This window comes from Dendrobium catenatum, unplaced genomic scaffold (genome assembly GCF_001605985.2).
Source record: "Dendrobium catenatum unplaced genomic scaffold, ASM160598v2 fragScaff_scaffold_304, whole genome shotgun sequence".
NCBI lineage: Eukaryota > Viridiplantae > Streptophyta > Magnoliopsida > Asparagales > Orchidaceae > Dendrobium > Dendrobium catenatum.
Window position 1 is genome coordinate 441,858 of NW_021318766.1, and position 20,084 is coordinate 461,941.

General features: G+C 36.3%; 1 protein-coding gene across 1 annotated transcript in view; it reads left to right on the forward strand.

The window, feature by feature from the left end:
* The first annotated feature begins 7,301 nt into the window (after positions 1-7,301).
* Positions 7,302-20,084, forward strand: part of LOC110102866 (calumenin-B) — a 38,000-nt gene continuing 25,217 nt past the window's right edge. The window contains exons 1-5 of the mRNA XM_020831358.2: positions 7,302-7,987; positions 8,417-8,519; positions 8,607-8,672; positions 13,381-13,542; positions 13,614-13,710. Coding sequence (XP_020687017.1) covers positions 7,444-7,987; positions 8,417-8,519; positions 8,607-8,672; positions 13,381-13,542; positions 13,614-13,710 — 972 coding nt within the window. The 5' untranslated portion in view covers positions 7,302-7,443. The remainder of the gene's footprint in view (positions 7,988-8,416; positions 8,520-8,606; positions 8,673-13,380; positions 13,543-13,613; positions 13,711-20,084) is intronic.

Here is a 20,084-nt window from a genome sequence, read left to right on the forward strand (position 1 = left end):
TCTAGATGTTTACCACTAATTAATTTTTTTATAGTTGGTCATGCTTATGTAGGGATAATTAAAGTGGGATAAAATTAATCATGATTTAAATCTAATCAAATGTTTTATATATGGTTTTGCTGCTTAGCCCCCTAATCATTAAAAGTATGGCCAAGATATAATTTACTCAAAAGATGAGCAAATAATTATGATGCAAAGTGATTTTGACATTTTTATATATTTAATTGCTTCACTAACATGTAGGGAGTTTGAGTTTTTTAAATTTTCAATTATGTTATTCGGTGATAAAGAGTTGTGAAAGCCAATAAAATATGATATTTTTCTGAAGGATTTAAAAACCAAAGAGGAAAGAACATCCTTTAATGGAGAGTTCTTTCTATTTGGAAGCATAAATTGGATGAATCAAAGAAGCCCAAATACAAAAAGAAAGATTAGTTGATGATAAGAATGCCTTATTTAATAAAGACATGCATTATCTCATAGGGTTATACTACAGGTTATTTTTGGTGGAGCTTGATCACCTTTACTTTCAACAGGCCCTAAGTTGTATATTAAGTAGTGCTTTCCACATGAACTTTTAATGTTTATACTCTTTTAAATTGATGTGTTTATATTATTTATGTAGAAGAAATTGTTTATTTTTTATAGATTTCTTTCTTGCATGTTATTATGCTTGGAATTTCACTAGGCTCTTAGGAATAAAATTCTTCTACTCATAACTAAATAAAATTTTTAAGATAACATAGAAAGATATATGATTTTTAAGAAGTAAGCTAGAGCTCATCTAGGATCTCATGCATTCATATCCTTAATTCTCTTTTTGTTTAGGTACCAACCTATATGTGGGTGAATTCATACCACCCAATTTATGAGTGAGTTATTCTGTTTCAGAGGAGGTATAATCTTTTAGGGACAAAATCTATTTTTTATAAGCCTTTTTAAAAAACTTTAAATCATTATAATTATATATATATATATATTTAATTAGCATGCATTACATTAGAAACTTACAATAAATAAATAAAATGTAAGTGCATTAGCTCCAGAAGTAAAATACCATACATATGGGTAGGGCCACTTAATTGTTTCTCTAGATGTTAGCCCTATACTTCAAATAACTTTAAATAACCATAACTTACCCATCTTCCTAATAATATATGTGTGGTTTCCATAAGGAGGACATCACATTGAATATGATCAACATACATTCCTATTTTGATAGGCTCTAAACACCTAGCTATGATAAGTATAGATATATGGTTTACGTAACTCACATGGAAAGGTTTTAGGTGGTCCTCAATCTTAAGTCTTGCTATAATAATGATATTGTTGAAAGGTTTTGCACTTATTATCCTTGTAGATGACATACATGGTGAACATATTTTTTCTTCTCCAATCCTTTTTATCTCTAGATATGGATAAATATCTCATTACACCTAAAGGGTATCCAACATGCTCAACTTCCTCATTAGATAAAGGAATATCAACATGCATTTCCTTCATTTCTTCATCCATTCTCTTTTCCTCTAATTCTTCTTGAACCCCATCTAAGAATACAATCTTTATTTTGCACTAGTTCTGCATATGGCCTTTCTTGTGACACTTAAAGTATATTATACCCTTAGGCTTAGAGAATGATTCAAGTGCACACATATTAAACTGTGCACTAAATGAAAAGGATGTATGTTTAACAATAGACCTCTAGATAGCACATAAGGATGATTGAAGGAATGAAATTGGATCTTTAGTAATAGATGAAGAAGTTGTCTTCTTTTACTTTTTTAGGAGTAAAGCAGAATGAAAAGTATCTTCTAAGATTTGAGGGTCTTGGAACTTGACCTCATATATAATATCACTGTTAAGACCAATATAGAACTATTTGTCTAATCGAAACTCTTAATATGTGTAATTAGTCATAGTAATCAAATATTAAAATAAGTTTATGTACTTGACCACTTGCATATTGCCTTACTTAAGAGTCATCAACTATTTATGCTACTTTTTATCATAGTTTCTAGGACAAAGCTTACACCTTAACATCTTTTTCATCTCAATATAAGTAAGTTAGTGTCTCCTTAACTCTTCTTCCTTCACTATGACATTGATTCAATATATTTTGGCATGCTTCATCTTAGTAAAGGTAGTTCTTCAATAGCCATCCTTTTGATTCCAATAATAATAATAAATAAAAAACTCATCCATTTGAGTAAGCTAATTAAGAAAAGTATTGGCATCATGGACTCCATCATAGGCAAGGAATGTACCTTAATCTTATTTTGTGGTTTAATCAAGGTTTAATGATTCTAATGGGGATTCCTAAAAGGTTGTATTTAAGGTGTTATGTGCTTTCTAAGGTTTTCTATGTAGTCTTCTCCAATTATTTCAGTGCATACAAGGTTTGGTTCTAATGGAGGATTTTGTACCCCAACATTTAAGTTTTCAATTTGGGTGGTTATGTTAAAATTGAACTTTTGAAGTTTGTTAAACTTTTCATCAGTTTGAAGAGCCAACTAAAAACCTTCTATTGATTTTGTTTGCTTTATCTTGACTATTTGACATGGTGGCATGATGCAACAGTGAAAGTTAAATATGACTTTTGTTATTTTTTTTAATAATAATACTTGCTGATTTAAGTAAAATGTATTCAAATGAATTTGAAAAATTATTATAAAGCTTTCATAAACATGGAAATCACAATTAGAAGCAAGCTAGTATAAAATAACTAAACTAGAATTATGATAAAACTTTAAATCCTTCATAATAGGTTTTCTTATGTTAATAGAAATTAAGGAGATGTTTTTGGCGATTTCGTGGAGTACTCCCTCTCTAATTTTGATCCTTTTTAGTTAATTAATGTTTGATAAGTTTATGGCTAGGTTATTATGAAGGCAATTAATTGACATTATTGCTCTTGTCAATAAAATTATATCAAATATGTAATCTGCCATAAATTTGTCAATAAAAAATAAAATATCATGAAAAATGTTTACTATACCCAAAGTATAGAGGTTACCTCTTGAGAATTTGTAATCCACAATTTGATAACTCTCCAAACTTCTTAGTTTATTAGTGTCCATCTCCTTTAGTGCAAGTGATGTCAACCAATATCCAAAGCTCTGATACTAAAATGATGACCAGGGTTGGATGGCAGGGCCTTTGATCACTGATGCCATCAATTGATAAATGAGAGACTCTTATAATATAATTAGAAGAGTAAATATTAAGTTTTTATAGAGGAGTTACTCTTAAAGGTGGATGAAATTGGGAAGTAAGTCACAAGTCTTGTAATCTATTCAAAGATGTAAATCCAACTTCTTCCAATTGATTCTCCCTTAACAAATATTAAAAGCTAGTAAACTTGAACTTATTATGAAGTTGATGTTGTCTAGTTTATTTTTTAAAATTTTGGTAAGGATTGGATATGCTTAAGTGGTCCCAGTTTGCTCTAGCATAGGTGCCTATCAGTTATGTCCTAAACAAACTAATGTTAGGAATTTGTTTGTGGTTTTCTATAGAATGGGAATAATTTTTTAATTCCAATTGAACATGATAAATGAAACTTCCTAGATTTAATCTTGAAGTTTGGGGTATTTTGTGGTATTTTGATTTTTTTTAGATTATATATATATATATATATATATATATATATATATATTATCAAAAATAAGTATTAGACTAGAGCATAAAACAAATTAAAGAATTAAATTTTATAAATAGTCTATAAATTTAGTAAGTAACTTATTTTTATCATTAAAAATTTATCAAAAGTTTTGATTCATTGAAAATTTGTTGACATTAAATAATAATTTTTTAACCGATCGTATATGGAAATAAAAACTTGGTGTTAGAAACTATAAGAAAAAAGTTTTTATTCCAACTAAAAATAATAATTTCATTATACATAAAAATAATTTTAAAGTCATATAAATTTTAACACTCTTCTTTTATCTGCAAAAGGCAAAAATCATTTATGAAATGTTATAGACATAAAGCCGAACAACTCTGCACTTATATTTACTCCCTTAGTGACAGTGCATTTATTCAAAAAAAATTCCATTTTGTTTTTGAAACATAAAAAAACTAAAAACTAAAATGTAATGACTAAAAAAACATATAATAAATGGTCCTTTTAGGAGAAGACCAAAAAATTTAATATTCTTCTAAAAAAAGCTATTTATTGTGACAATTTTAATTCTTTTTAACCTTTTTGGTTAAACAGGCTCCTTCAAATTAAAATTAAAATAAGCTCTTGGCCCAAAAAAAAGGGTCATCTTTACCACTATTAGGTATTGTCAAAATAAAATTTTGAGAAGGTCCCAATGTCTTCTTGTCATAATAGGAAAACCCCGCTCTGTTAGGATTTTTGAACCTTTGCCACATCCTTGGTGCCTTGGCCCACTCCCCTCCAGGAGGGCTCCTTCCCTTCCCATTATTCCCCCTTTTGCCCTCCTACTAATGTCCTTCTCCTATCTAACTGACATCTCGGGCTTGAACGCCACCTCTTATTCTAGTAACCCTTCGCAACCTGCTCTGTCGACCTCTGCCCTTAATTGGGTAGGGATTCTCTCTGAACACAACCCCATCTCCAAAGACTTCCCCTTATCCGTTATCCCCCCTAGGAGTCATTCATCCTCTTCTATGATGGTCTAATTACTAATGGGTCTAAAGAGTGGGGTCTCTCACTCACTGGATATATGATTGGTTGAATCACCTTCTACTAAGCTCTCCTATTAGCCATGTGTAAGACTTGGCTCTTGAAAGGCACTCTTACCCTTCATTATTTTTGCGAAGGTTTTTTCCTCAAGTTTTCAGTTTATACAAAATTACAACCTTGTCTAGTCGGCTGGTCCATAGTTTTTTTAGGTAAGCCCTTTATCTTGCAAAAATGGAGCCCGTACTTTAGACTCTAGAGAGAGGAGTTCTCTTCCATCACCTTTTGGATCAAATTCCTTGATCTTCCCTTAGTCTGCTAGAATCCCATGTGTATCTCTATGATAGCTAGCTTTATTGGGAAATCACCCATAGCAGTTGATGCTTTAACCATGGCGAAAACCAGGCTTACCTTGTGTATGTATATAGGAAAAATATATATCTCTCCTACAAGATGAATTGCCCATTCAACTTGGGGAGCAAACCTTTAACATAAAAATCCAATATGACTTGAAGCCCTCTCCTTGCTTTGGTTGTGATTCCTTTGTTCACCCAACGAATCTATGCCACATTAACCCCTCTCCCCTATCCTAACCATCATATGTTGTTCCTCCTATTGGGAGGAGTATCACAAGGAATAACAGTAGAAACCTGCCCATATCTCCATTCCCAAATCCTCCCAGCATCGACCCTCCTTGCAAAATGCGAGTGCTAACTCTCAGTTGTTACACAATAATAGCCATGTTATTAATCCCTCTTCAATTCCCACCTCCTCTAACCCATTTAACCCATCTTTTGCTTATGATCCCTCATTGGTTAAGAAGCCCTCTCTCCCTAACCTCAATTCTCCCACTAAAGAAACTCTTCCCCATCAGGACAACCTTATTGTTGCCCCGTCCCTTCACCTAAATCTTGAACATGCATAACAAATTCACTTCCCTTTAGTCCTCAGACCCCCCATCCTTTATGGCATCCATTTCTACTGCCTTTTCTATTGTTGTTGCAGTGTCTTCTCCATATGCTTTGGGTTCTTCTTAACTACAATGCCTTCTCCATCTATAGGTATCTTGACAAAAGTTTATTTGGCACAAACATCGTGCTCTTTGTTTTTCTACCTTTACCTGGATGGCTTTGCTGGAGGGGCTGACATTTGCTGACATTCTCTCTAAACACATTGCTGTTGAGCCCCTATGCTCCTTTTGTACCTCAAATCTAGAGAGTCATAGGCACTTGTTCTTTGAGTGTAACTTCACTTTTTCTGTTATTTCTGCCCTGCTGTCAAATTTTGATGGTTATATACTCATGCCTAATATGCTTCAAGTTTTTTAATTTATTTTGGAGTTGCATAATATTGGCAAAATATTTTATTTTTTAATTGCTTACTACTCTCTTTATTATATCTGAAAGGAGAGAAATGATAGGAGATTTGTTTCTTAGTTTAGTAGCTCCTCCATTATTTATCATAACATTAAAATGGCTATCCTGCTTAAAATCTCTAGTTGGAAGAATTATAATGAGTTTAAGCTGGTTTTATGTTGATGTGGTGGTTCTATTTTGGTGGTTGGCTATTGTTGTTCTGCTATTGTATGGGTGTGAGGTTATTATGGTGGCTATGTTCTGGTTGTTCATTATGATGAATTTTCTTATGTTTTGGCCTACGTGTTAGGGTTTTTGGTGGTTTGGGGTTGTCTTGTGGCTTTCTTTACTCTTTCTTTTGGGGAACTCTATTTCTGCTAGGCTTTGTCTTATTTGCTGGCTTGTCTCTTCGATTTTTGTTGCATACTCGTTTTATGATAATTGCGGGGAGGTTTTTGTGGCTAGTGAACTATGAATGTTGGGTTTCTCATCCAAGCTCCATCACCTTGGATGGTCCTTGTGGCCAGGGGCGGAACCAGCCCTAATTTTCAGGGGGGGCAAACTTATAAGACATATATGTCGGGGTCCAAGGGGGCAGTGTCTTCTGGCGAGGTTCGACCTGTTGGGGGCAATTACCTAAAGACCATAGTATTTTAAAATTTTTAGGGGGGGCAATTGCATGAAAACCCTTGTAATAAAAACTAAAAAATGAATAAAAAGAGGTAAATTACCTAAAAAAATCATATAAAAAAATTTTAAAAAATTTTTGAGGGGGGGCAGTTGCCCCCCCTGGAACCTATTGGGTTCCGCCCATGCTTGTGGCAACTAGTCTCTATTTCATTCGTGGATGGCCTTTGGGCAACCAAGGATCAATAGTCTAAATCCTTTTGGGCTTTGGCTGCCTTAGGGCTTTTCATTCTTTTTAGTCTTTTTTTTCTTTTCATTCTTTTTTGTCTTTTTTCCTTGTAAGGTTCCTCTTAACTCTATATGTTTATTTTGGTATACGAGGTTTAATTTTGTTGTTTTTTGAATTGTAATTATCTTTTTACAATGAAATGAAAGTAGGTTTTGCCTTGCCCCCATTTTACCTTTTTTAAAAAATACATGTTAGTCGATTAAATTCTATAATAGATATCTACGGCATGCAGAACGTAAACAGACGTAAATTTGCTGGGTGTTCTCCGGGTCGCCCGATTGCCTCCCGATTGCCTCCCCCATTTCTAATAATATTTTATTATTATCCGAACCTATCTCTGCGTTCGGTCACCTGACCCAATAATTCCGATTGCCTCCCCCATTTCTCCCTTGTTCTCCGGATCTAGCTCGGATTGCGAGAACGAGAAGAGAGAGAGAGAGAGCGCCTCCTCCCTTCTCCTTCTCCGGATCTAGCTCGGACTACGAGAACGAGAAAAGATAGAGAGAGCGCGCGCGCACGACATGGGGCGGCCCGCCACGGTGTTCATATACGTGACCCTAGCTCTCCTAGTCCTCCTCGTTCTCCGTAGCCACCACTACCCCGGGCATCGCAGACATCTCCAACACCGTCGCCTCAAGCTCCGCTCCAATTTCTCTTTTACATCGCCTCCACCCGTTGGAGAACACCATATCCCGTTTGACCCTCTTATTGCCGACATCGAGCAGCGGCGTGAGGATCGCGAGTGGGAGCGTAGCCACTTCAACATTCCTTCCGCTCCTGGCGAGGAGGCCCAGCCCGAGTGGGAAGACTTCGTCGATGCCGAGGACTACATCAATGACGAGGATCGATTCAATGTCACCAGCCGGATCGTCCTCCTCTTCCCTCGCATCGATGTGGATCCCACCGATGGGTTTGTGTCACTTCAAGAGCTTACGGAGTGGAATCTACAGCAGTCAGCTAAGGAGGTGATGCACCGGACCGGGAGGGAGATGGAGATGCACGACAAGAATCGGGATGGGTTCATCTCATTTGCGGAATATGAGCCGCCCAGCTGGTCTCGAAATGGTCTGTAAGATCGCTCCTGGGTTTCAATACCCTCCACACTTTTCTTATAATCTTCAAAATCATGGTTATAAATAATATATTTTTTTGAATTGGACTGAAGAGTGTTGCTTTGGTTTGCATCGGCCTCCAATTTCCTCCTTTTAAAATATATGATATATCTTAGCATGTCAACTATTTTTTTTGTGCTAGGTTTCGTTTTTTATATGTTTGGTATGAAGTGATAGTTCATAAAAAAACCTTAACTCTACTAGAACTTTATTAATTTGGCTTGCCCTGTTTGGCTTTCGTTTCAGAACATCTTTGAACTCTGCCTAAGAACCAATCTTAGTTGCATGCCGTGAATGGTTATTCAGGCTTTTAAGGAATGTGCAATGTAAGGAAGTATGAAGTGGTTTAGTTTGCTTATTGATTATAACTTTGTTTTTGTAGACAACGCTACCTTTGGATATGATATGGGTTGGTGGAAGGAGGACCACTTTAATGCTTCAGACATGGATGGGGATGGTCTTTTGAATAAAACTGAGTTTAATGAGTATGTTTTTCGGTTGTTTAGATGTGTAGGTACTAGGTTTTGATTTTTGTTTACTATTTTTCATTATATGTTTTCATATTGCTGCAGCTTCTTACATCCAGCAGATAGCGACAATCCTAAGATGATTAAATGGTTGTGTAAAGAAGAATTAAGGTGCGATTTCTCATCAACCCCCCATTTTTTCAAATTTAAAGTTTAAACTGTTGGGGAAAATGCCTAATTTTTTGTGAAAGTGCTTGTCATATGTGAGTATGATGAACACATGTACTACTTACAAAGGGATGGAGAACCACAAAATAATGCTAAAATTTATATAGTTTTGCCATAACAACTCTATGTCCACAAGAGATAAGACTAAATCTAATTCACTATAGTGAAGTCATACATGCACAAAAATAAAAAGGACGCAATAAGATTTCTCCAAACTCAAATAGTCCTAATCTCACAAGAAATAGTAGGTCAAAATCTTTGGATAACTTAGGGTCTCCCTTATTCACTACCTTTCTCTCCTCCACTTCTTGGATCTCATAGCTAAGGCCTTCCAGTTCATCTTGGCCTCCCTCAAAGTTTGTAGCCACTTCATACCCAAAATCAGATCCGTACTTTCCAACTCTAGTGGAAGAAAATCCTCGCTAATGTGAATCCCTTGCAACTCCACCACCAATCCATGACAGATTCCCTTGCTCTTCTCCACCTTTCCTGCACCTATCATCATCCCAAAACATCTCTTGTCTACTAGCTTTAGCCCCAACTTGTCAACCACCTGATTTGTTATGAAATTGTGGGTAACCTCTCTATCCACCAAAACTGTCACTGCTTCCCCTCCTATCTGTCCCCTCATTTTCATAATGTGATTTGGGGTGAATCCAATTACAGAAATAAACGAAACCTCCGCTACCTCCAAGTGTAAGGGCTTCTCTTCCTCTACCACTTATCCTTCTACCCCTATTCCACCTATCTCCTCCTCATCACAAACAAAAAGGATCTGCAAGGTGCAATTTTTACCTCTATGGCTCGGTGTAAACTTATTTTCGCTCCTAAAATATAGCTCTTACCTCGTTTTTCTTGCAGCTCCATATAAGTCACTCGTTTAAAGTTCTCTCCCGGATGATTTCCCAAACCTTTGTCCTTTGCAGCTTGTTTTTGACTTGATATAGTCGATACCCTAGGTGCAAGGAAGGTGGTCGTCAGGACTAGATGTATCTACCTGATACAACACCAAATAAAAAAAAGGAAGCTGGTCACCATGTGGTAAGAATCTCCAAAACTATCCCCTTTGCTACTCCTCTCAAGTGAGTTATTGTCCTCTATCAACTGGGCTAACTCTATAGCCTCTCCCATGTCAGGAGGTCTTGTCACCCTCTCAGCTCTGGTTTGAGTTCCTTCATGAAATTGCTCTTTAACACCGTCTCCGACAGTCTCCCTAAACATTCCGACAGAAGCTTAATTCTCTTTCGGTACTCCATCACCGTTCCCACTTAGGTCAAAGCAAAGAACCACTCATAATAGTCCCCCTCTTGCTTGGTTCTAAAGTGCTCCAATAAGCGGTCCTTAAATTCCTCTCATGAACGGATCGGGTACCTCATCTCCCTGCATTGTAATCATGTTAGTGCCTTCCCTTTGAAATATTTAGTTGCCGCCATAAGTCTCACCCCATTCATCAACCCGTTCACCACAAAATATCCCTCTATTCTATGGATCCACCCATGCGCATCCTCACCTTTAAACAATGACATTTTTAGCTTCTTGACCTTCGGATTGCATCTAACCCAATTTCCCCTTTCTTCCCCCATGCCTCCCATGAAGTGTGCATTGTGGCCTCTCCATGGTTCCCTGTCCTCCCCCGTTCTTTCATTCCCCTTCCTTCCTTCAAATTTAGCCTGCTTGTTCTCTTCTTCCCATTCCCTCCTACCTTCATATTCCCTATCCATCCCCTTTCTCAGTAGTGGCTCCAGGTGGGATATTCCCTCCTACTCTCCAAAAATTTTCAACTCTCTATCTCCCCTTGGCTGATCCCCCCTTGCTTCCAGTAGAGCCGCTAAATTTGAAACTCCAACATCCACTTCAACATCTTCTCTAGATTTCCAAATCTTCTTTCCATTGCTGAAAAATGCTCATTCAATCATCCCACATCCGTTCACAGCTTCCCTACTTCCCCCTCCAACTTTTCTTTCAATGCCTCAACTCTTCTCCCAGCCATCGATCCCAAAAACTTGCTCTGATACCAATTTGGTATGTTTTGGAAATCGAATTAGCAGCCAAAATAGCCAAATTGATTCATTGTTCGAGTGGTGAATCGACTCTCCCCCAATTTCCTAGCAGCAACTAGGAACCCAAAATCACCTAAGAAAAGCTACTTTAAAAAATTCTTCACATAATCCCTCCCACATACAAACTTTCACCTTTAAAACCAGCCTTAATCCCACCATAAATGCACCTCACATTTTCTCCAATGATCTCCCCTTAAACTTTTTCCGCCCAAAACGCACCTCACATTTCCTCCAATGACCTTCTCTTAAACTTTTTCTTCCTATAGGTCTGAATGAGGTGCTGGGATGTGCAAAATAAGAGCCTATTGGCTCTTGAAATGATGTGGGGTCTACAACCATATCTATGGCCTTAACTAATCTTCTGGAGTATGGTTTAGAATATTCATAAAAATAATGAATGAAGCTAGATGCAAACAAAGCCAAGAGACTCATATGGTTTTCGTAGAACACTCCACTAATGCTAAAATCTCAATTCTTGTTGTATATGTTGGTTATATAATTATTATAGGTGATTATAATAAAGAAAACGAGTCTCTTAGGAAAAAAAACTTGCTGAGGAATTTGAGATCAAGGAGTGGACAAGCTCAATTATTTCTTGAGCATAAAAGTTACTAAATTAGAATAAGGAATATTCCCTTCAATAAAAATATGACAGATCAACTAAATGAACTAAATGAAATAAAAAAAAATTGATTGTAAACCTCGTGAAATCCTAACTAACATAGATAAAAAGTTAGATGCAGATGAAGAAGGGAAAGAAGTAAACATGGAACAATATCAATTATTAATTAGAAAATAGATCTATCTATCTCTCATCCATCCAGAGATCACATTTGCAGTTAATCTTGTTAGTCAATTCATGAACAGAGTTAAAGAGTTTCTTGTTCAAGCTGCTTATACAATCTTTAGATATCTTAAATCAGATTCATGTAAAGAAATTTTATATAAAAGGCAAGATTTTTTTACAAATTTATGGATATATTGATAGAGGCAATGCAGGACAACTAGTGGATAAAAGAGCCAAAACTAGATACTGTATGGAAATCATTCCTTAATGCACCCCTATGCCACAACAACTTATGCTCAACCGCCTTGATCTCCATCCCACCGCCTTTTTCATAGCCACCCCCATTGTAGTCACCAACGGGAACCACTTGAAAGCCGCACCACCACCACTTCCTCTAAAAATTTTGGCATATTATTCTCATCTTTATGTTGATGAAAAATATTTATGAAAGAAAAAGATGATTGAAGAAATGAAAAGAAACAGATTGAGAGACATTGAACTCCATAGGATGAGGCAGGGAAGAGACCAATTTGTTGTGTCGACGACTCAAATAAAAACTACCTCAGTGATGACAGTGTAGACGATTTCTGAGTTGTTGTTAATTATGTTAGATTTTTTTAAGATTTAAATCTTGATGAGTAGGAAACTGAGAAAGAAGGAATTTAAATATGAACTTAATGCTATAGATGCTTTACATAATTCCTATATTTCATGTTATTTTGCTCTTATAATATTTGGATTTCAATTCTATTTCACACAGTTTATCACTTGACAGTTTATGTTTTATGCAATTTTTTATTTTATATGTATGCTAATTTATTACTTCATAGTTCAATAGAAAGTTAATATGTCATTATTTAACATATTATTTGGGTGTTACACAAAAATATTTTAACATTTATTTTTACTTTTCGCAATATTTGGATCGCCTCAAAACGCTTTGAGGCTTTTAGATCACGCCTCACAAAAGAAAATGCTTTAATACCCAATTACAGAATTTTAAACTTTGAGTATTAAAAAGAAAAAAGTGGTTTGACTAGAGATGTAATGGTTAGAAGTTGTGCAAAAAAGATTGCATAATATAGAGTTAGCACCTCATTAAATACTCGAATGAAGACTATGAATTCACAAAATCGGACACAAATACTTGTATTAGGATGAATGATTACAATGTTCTTGCATGTTTTGATATTAATTATCATTAGAATATATTTGAATTTGATGAAAGAATAAATCTGTATACATTTTAGCCTGTTCTTTTTTGTGTCGTGTTTTATTTTTGGTTGGAGAATGGGCATATTGAAAAACTTGTAGTAGAAGTTTCCTGTGAAAGTGGGCAAAGTTAGATGAATGAAGCATGTGTTGCAACTATTGTTGTATTTCTAATATGTTGACTATTTTCATAGGTTTATGATTGTTTAACTGAAAAGAAATTTAATATTTTGTATTAGTTGCACTATGATCAACAGAGACTAGTCTGGCATTTCTTATATTCTTGTTGGTATCTCATTATTTTGAAGCACATCCTGGGTGACATGGTTATCCGAAATTGGCGTGAGGGGAAATATATGACAGTTTCTTTGAAGCCCCTGGTTATTTTAAGATATGTGCTGTTACTAGATGATTTATGGTACCCAATGATGCTTGGAAAAATCTTAATGTAGATCCAAACGCTATGATCCACCTTAGCTTTTATGCAGCTCAGTTGCATTCTCTCATATAATCCATGATCTCCAGTTTTTGATAATTCAGTTTCTTTTGTATGTCTTGTTCCTTATTTTCCTTTTGTTATTCAACATATCAGGGAAAGGGACAAAGACAGAGATGGGAAGCTTAGTTTCCAAGAATATTTTAATGGACTATTTGACTCCTTACGTAATATTGAAGAAGTTTACAATCACTCTGTTGCATCAGATGGAGCACTATCTAATAAATTATTCCAAGAGCTTGACAAGGACAAAGATGGGTATGCTAGGTGCTGTTTTTGGCCATGGAAAAGTAGAAATTTTGTACTGATCTTTGTTGATTTCCTTGCAGTTTCCTTAATGAGGATGAACTTATGCCTGTAATTGGTAATCTTCATCCTTCCGAACGTTACTATGCTAAACAACAAGCTGATTATGTGATATCTCAGGTATTGTTTCATTAAACAAATGTAAGATTTTTTTTTCCATTCAAATTGCTCAGATAATATGGTATGAAATAGGGGAACTTTCAACTAAATCAACGAATCACAAGTGAAATTGGGAATAATAAACCACACATCTTTTTTTATTGCAAGATAGATGAAATAAAATAGCAAGATACAATTGAATATTCAATTGGAGAGGAAGACTCGGCTCTCCCAAATCTCTAATCGGTAGAGCCCGCACAACCTAAGAACAAACTAAATTCAGCAAACTCATAACATATTCTAACCCTAGGGTAAATCAACTATTTAAAGCAAATAATAAACAGTAAAATACCAAAATAGCCCTCCCTTAATTCCTTCCCAAATTAGCCCCAAATATGCCATGTTTCCTTAAATATTTTTCTCCCAAATCAGCCCTCAAATTTGTCTTCTTCAATTAGGAAACAATTCCTAATTAATCCCCTCCTAATCAGCCCTCTTCAATTAGAAATATTTTTTAATTAACCCCGTCTAAATGAGCCCTCAAATCAACCCCCAAATATGCCCTCTTCAATTAGGAAACATCTCCTAATTATATTATTATTATTATTATTATTCTTATTTAGGAATCATCTCCTAATTAATTCTTTCTAAATCTGCCCCCAAATCAACCTCCTTTTATTAATAATACATTCCTAATTCCCTCCCAAATCTAATTCAAATTAGCCATCTATTCCTAAATAAGCTTTCTTAATTATTTCTCCCATGATTTCTCCTCCTTACATAGTGAATATAAACTCCCTACGGCCTCACAAGGTGGGCCCCTAGCATATCAATCCTTCAATACTTTCCACCCAAAAAAACACTTTGTTCTCAAGGTGGAAGATGGGAACGATCTCCTGATCATCTCATATCGCTCCCATGTGGCTTCATACTCTATCAAATCTTTCCACCTGAGAAGTACCTTCTGACCAATGAACCCAGGATGCTGAGAATGAATTAATAGATCAATAAGATCATTCCTTGAGATGATTATTTTTTATCCTCTTCAATTTGTTTGTTCAAATTTTTTGGTTTGCTCATTTTCCTTGTTATCAATCATTCACATCTTTAGCTTTCTCACGCTATAATCATTATTTTGCTAATAGCTTTTCCGACTATCCACTCTCCTTGCCCGAAATGCCTCCTATAGTAGTCGGCAACCTTACTACCTCCTCCAAAAATAACTACCTTGCTTTCCCCTCATCCATAAATCTTGATCCACCCCTTATAAAAGCCCTCGAAGGTGGCTCTTGATGAAAGAAACTCTCCTTGTTGAACTCCTATTAGATCTCCTTTCCCTTCAATTCTGGCCAAGAGAATCCTGATCAAATCTTGGTTAGAGTTAGCCATCAGAACCATCAATGAAGTTTTTGATTGAATCTCCAAATGTTTCCTCATCATCTTCTCCATCCCTCCTGATCGATTTTTTATGGATGAAAGCCTTCCTTCCATGGATGAAAACCTTCCTTCCATGGTTGAAAATTTTTCCTTTATGCGGGATTTGAATTGCTCCATTTTGCCTTTTAACGTATCTGCTCTCTTTGAAGTCATCTCTCCAAAACCTCGCTCTGATACTAATTTGATTCAATGTAGGGGTGCTTTCAACCAAATCAACGAACCACAAGATAAATTAGGAAGAAAAACACAGCACAAATCTTTTTTTATTGGAAGATATATGAATGAAATGAAAAGATGCAGTTGGACCTTCAATTGGAGAGAAAGATTTGACGCTCCCAAATCTCTAATCGACAGCTAGAGCCCTCACAACCTAAGAACAAACTAAGTTCTGCAAACACATAACATATCCTAACCCTAGGGTAAATCTTCTATTTAAAGAAAACAATAAGCATTAAAATACCAAAACATCCCTCCCCTAATTCCCTCCCAAATCAGCCCCAAATCTACCATATTTCCTTAATTATTTTCCTCCCAAATCATCACTCAAAATCAGCCCTCAAATCTATCTTCTTCAATTATGAAACATTCATGATTAATCCCCTCCAAATCATCCCCCAAATCAGCCCTTATTAATTAGAAAATATTTTCTAAATAACCCCCTCCAAATAAGCTCCCAAATATGCCATCTTTAGTTAGGAAACATCTCTTAATTTATTCCATTTATATGAGCCCCCAAATCAGCCTCTTCCCTTAAAATAAAACCTTCCTAATTCTCTCTCAAATCTAATTTAAATTGGCCATTTTTCCCTAAATGAACTTTCCTAATTATTTCTCCCATGATTTCTCCTCCTTACATAGTAAATATTAACTCCCCTGGCCCCCACAAGATGGGTCCCCTAGCATATCAATGCTTTTCCCTCCAACAAAGCAACTTGTCCTCATGTTGGAAGATGGGAACAGTCTCCTGATCATTTCATATCGCTTACATGTGGCTTCTTACTCTACTAAATTCTTCCACTTGATAAGTACTTCCTGAATAATGAACCCAGGATGCTAAGAACGAATTGGTAGCTCAATAATATCATTCATTGTGTTGATTATATTTATATCCTCTTCAATTTGTTTATTGAAAGTTCTGAGTTGCTCCTTCTCTTGTCATCACTCATTTGTATCTTCAGCTTTCTCACCCTAGAATCGCTACTGCCTAATCCCTCCATGTTTCCCCCATATATCAACAGTGGGAATCCCACATTTCTTCCCTCCACCTTATAGGACTCAATCCCCATTGTTTGGCCTGTCTCCCTCCTTTGGTCGTCCACTCATCTGAACCAAAAGACCTCCCATTACGGTCGGCCACCCCTCCACCTTCATCATGAAAGACCCTTCTTATTGTCTCCCTATCCGAAAGCCTATTATGTCCCTTATTGGAGCCCTAGGAGATGGCTCTTGACCCTCTGCTTCTCTGACGACCCACTTTCCTTACTCGAAGTGCCTCCCATAGTGGTCGGCCACCCTACCACCACCAAAAAAATATCCTCCTTGTTATCCCCTCATTCGGAAACCCTGATCCACATTATATCGGAGCCCTAGGAGGTGGCTTTTGATGAAAGAAACTCTCCTCGTTGAACTACTCCAGTTCGATCTCCTTTCCCTTCGATTCGGCTAAGAGAATCCTGGTCAATTTTTGTCTTAGAGTTAGCCATCAGAACCACCGGTGATGCTTTTGATTACATCTCCAAGAGTTTTCTCATTATCTCCTCCATCCCTCCTAATTGGTTTTCCACGGATGAAAGCCTTCCTTCTGTGGATGAAACCTTTCTTCCCTGGTTAAAAATTTCTCCTTAATGCAGGATTTGAATTGCTCCATTTTGCCTTCCAACGCATCTAACCTCTTTGACGTCATCTGTCCAAATCCTTGCTCTGATACTAATTTAACACGAAGTAGAGGAACTTTCAACCAAATCAGTGAACCACAAGATAAATTGTGAAGAAGAACACACCACAAATATTTTTTTATTGCAGGAGATATGAAATAAAATAGCAAGATGCATCTGGATCTCCAATTGGATTGGAAGATACGGCTCTTCCAAATCTCTAACTGGCAGCTAGAGCCGTCACAATATAAGAACAAACAAAATTCAGCAAGCACATAATGTATCCTAAACCTAGGGTAAATCAACTATTTAAAGCAAAGAATAAAAAATAAATTACCAAAACAGCCTTCTCCTAATACCCTCCCAAATCAGTCCCAAATCTGCCATATTTCCTTAGTTATTTTCCTCCCAAATCTGCCTTTTTCAACTAAGAAACAATTCCTAATTAATCCGCTCTAAATTATCCCCCAAATCAGCCCTCTTCAATTCAAAAAGATTTTCTAATTAACCCCCTTGAAATCAGCATCAAAATATGCCATTTTCAATTAGGAAACATCTCATAATTAATTCCTCTAAATCAGCCCCCAACTCAACCTCTTTCCCTTAATAAAATTTTCTTAATTCCCTCCCAAATCTAATTCAAATCAGCCATCTTTCCCTAAATGAAATTTCCTAATTATTTCTCCCATAATTTCTCCTCCTTACATAGTGAATATTAACTCTTTTGGGCCCCACAAATTAGGTCCCCCCTGGCGTATCATAATACTAACTTGATAGTAATTAAATATGGCCTTATCTTCTATAATATCTGAGTTTATCCCTCAATTTAACTTATTTAAAAGTTAATTGTTTCATTCATTTTATGAAAGTTATATGCCAAGTTGTAGCTGCAATGTTGTATAGCTATAATTTTGTTATTTTCTAATCTCTTAATTCTTGTCCTAATGATTTCTTTCTTTTTAGTTCAATAATTTTACAGCTGGTTCATCCATGGGTGATGTTAATACATGATCTGTTTACAAGCTTTGCTTCAGGAAATGTGTTTGACCCCACAACATCAAAATATTTTGTGGTTTTCAGGTTAAGATTAGGCTTTTTTAAATCATTTTTTTAATAAACAGTTAAAAATTTGCAAATATATTTGTCCCTACCAAAATGTAAAGATTTTGAAGTTTTCAGGTTAATATTAGGCTTTCTTGGAGATCATTTTTTTATAAATTTTAAACGTTGATTAAAAATGAACAAAATATATCTGTCTACTTTTATAATTTTATTTTAAAAATAACAATATATCTTTAAAATACCTAAAAATAAGTTTCAGGTGTTTTGAATATTTTTAAAATAATTTTTTTTTCTTTTAATCCCATCATCTTTCTTTTAATTACTGCAGAGAGCCAAAAAAACATTGAACAATGCTTCAATTACTCAGATCTAGATTGTTCAAAGGCAATAGACTCGCCGGAATAACTTTTGCTGGGGCATTGGACAAGATGCATCAGGAGAAATGACCGGCAAGAAGAGTGCTCATGAAGCTTTTGCGGTGATGATAAGGGCAGGCGGTCGGCAGACCCTAGCTATCTGTGCTGGGTTAAGCAAGGAAAATTTATTTTGGGAAGGGGAGATGGGGATTGGTTGGAGAAGGGTTGGGATTAGATTAAGGATGGGTCATTAATTATACTGTTGATATGGTGATCTGAAACATAATAGGAATTGCAGGAGTTTAATAAAAAAATTTTGAACTTTCTAATTTTAAAATTAATCTTCACCCGAATAGATTCTAGAATTTTTTAGTTGTAGTTGTGCTTTGTCATGTGGTTACAAGAAAGATTAATAGGACAATTAAGAATAAGAATAATAGTAAAGCTAAAGACAAACAACAGAAATCCACCGTTTAACAAAATACAAATTTCACCTTGAGTTCTCCTCACTTTCACTCTTGAGGTGGTTTAACGGAAGAATAATTTTATCAAACTTAAAGATGTCACCAAAAGATAGAAAATGCCTGCAGTATTGCCCAACAAAAAGTTAGTCGGAGGGGAAGAAGTTGGTGGATGTCCGATAACTCGCTACTGTCCGGAGATTTGGTGTTCATCGATGGCAGACGTCAAGGTGAAAAGGATTCGGTCGGCGTAGTCGTCGGCGGTGTCGTCGATCTCCAAGTTGAGGTTGAAGAAGGAAGACCGGAGGATAACTACTCATCCTTGAAGATCATACACGAATCCATGATTGTGCTCGGGATCGTCCATTCATTGGGGAAGTAGGCTAAGTGGTAGTGGTAAGTTTTGCGTCTTCTTCGTTAGACGATGTATCAAGGATGGAAGAAGAGAGGTGAGGGAGAATGGAGGGTGTGGGGTGGTTGGCCAAAGCTAGGAGAGGGCCAAATTAATTTTAGGTTTTGGGTTTGGATTATGATGGGAAGGTAATTTTAAAACCTGAAATTTCATTTCCGATTTGAGGTGGAGTTGAGAGGGAAAATTTGAACTTTTGAACTAATTAAACAAAGGGGGAAAGGGTAGCAATGTAAAAGAGAGAGAGAGGGGGAGGGGCCGACGCCTTAAGTGGGGTTTAATGAAAGGTTTTAATTAAGAGGGGGATTTAATTTGAGAGACAAAAGGGTAGGGAGGAGAGGGGGGGGGGGGGGGGGGGGGGCAGGCCTAGAGAAGGGGAGAGAAGAATGTCCACATTCAATGTATGAGGATCTTTACATTAATTGTTGATTGGGGAATCAAATCTGAATTAATTTCAGATTTATGGCGATTGAGGGACTTCCTAAAATAGATGTAGACTATTTAGGAAAGATTTTAAATTTGAAATTCATTTGAATTTGACTTAGGATACTTTCCAAATGAGATAAAGACTAAATTAGGAAAGCAATAAAGGGAGAATCAAGAGGTTGGGGATGGGTAGGCCAGCGGCTAGTGATGGGGATCAAGGCTCGGGTGTGATGGGGAGGCCGGTGGTTTGATGCGGAGGATGTTGGTTGGTAGGCGGGTTTAGGTTGGAGGTAGGGATTTGGTTGGCGGGTGGGGTGAGGTTGGGGTTTTTGGTCGGTGGTTTGTGGGAGATGGAAAGAGGAGGGGGGGG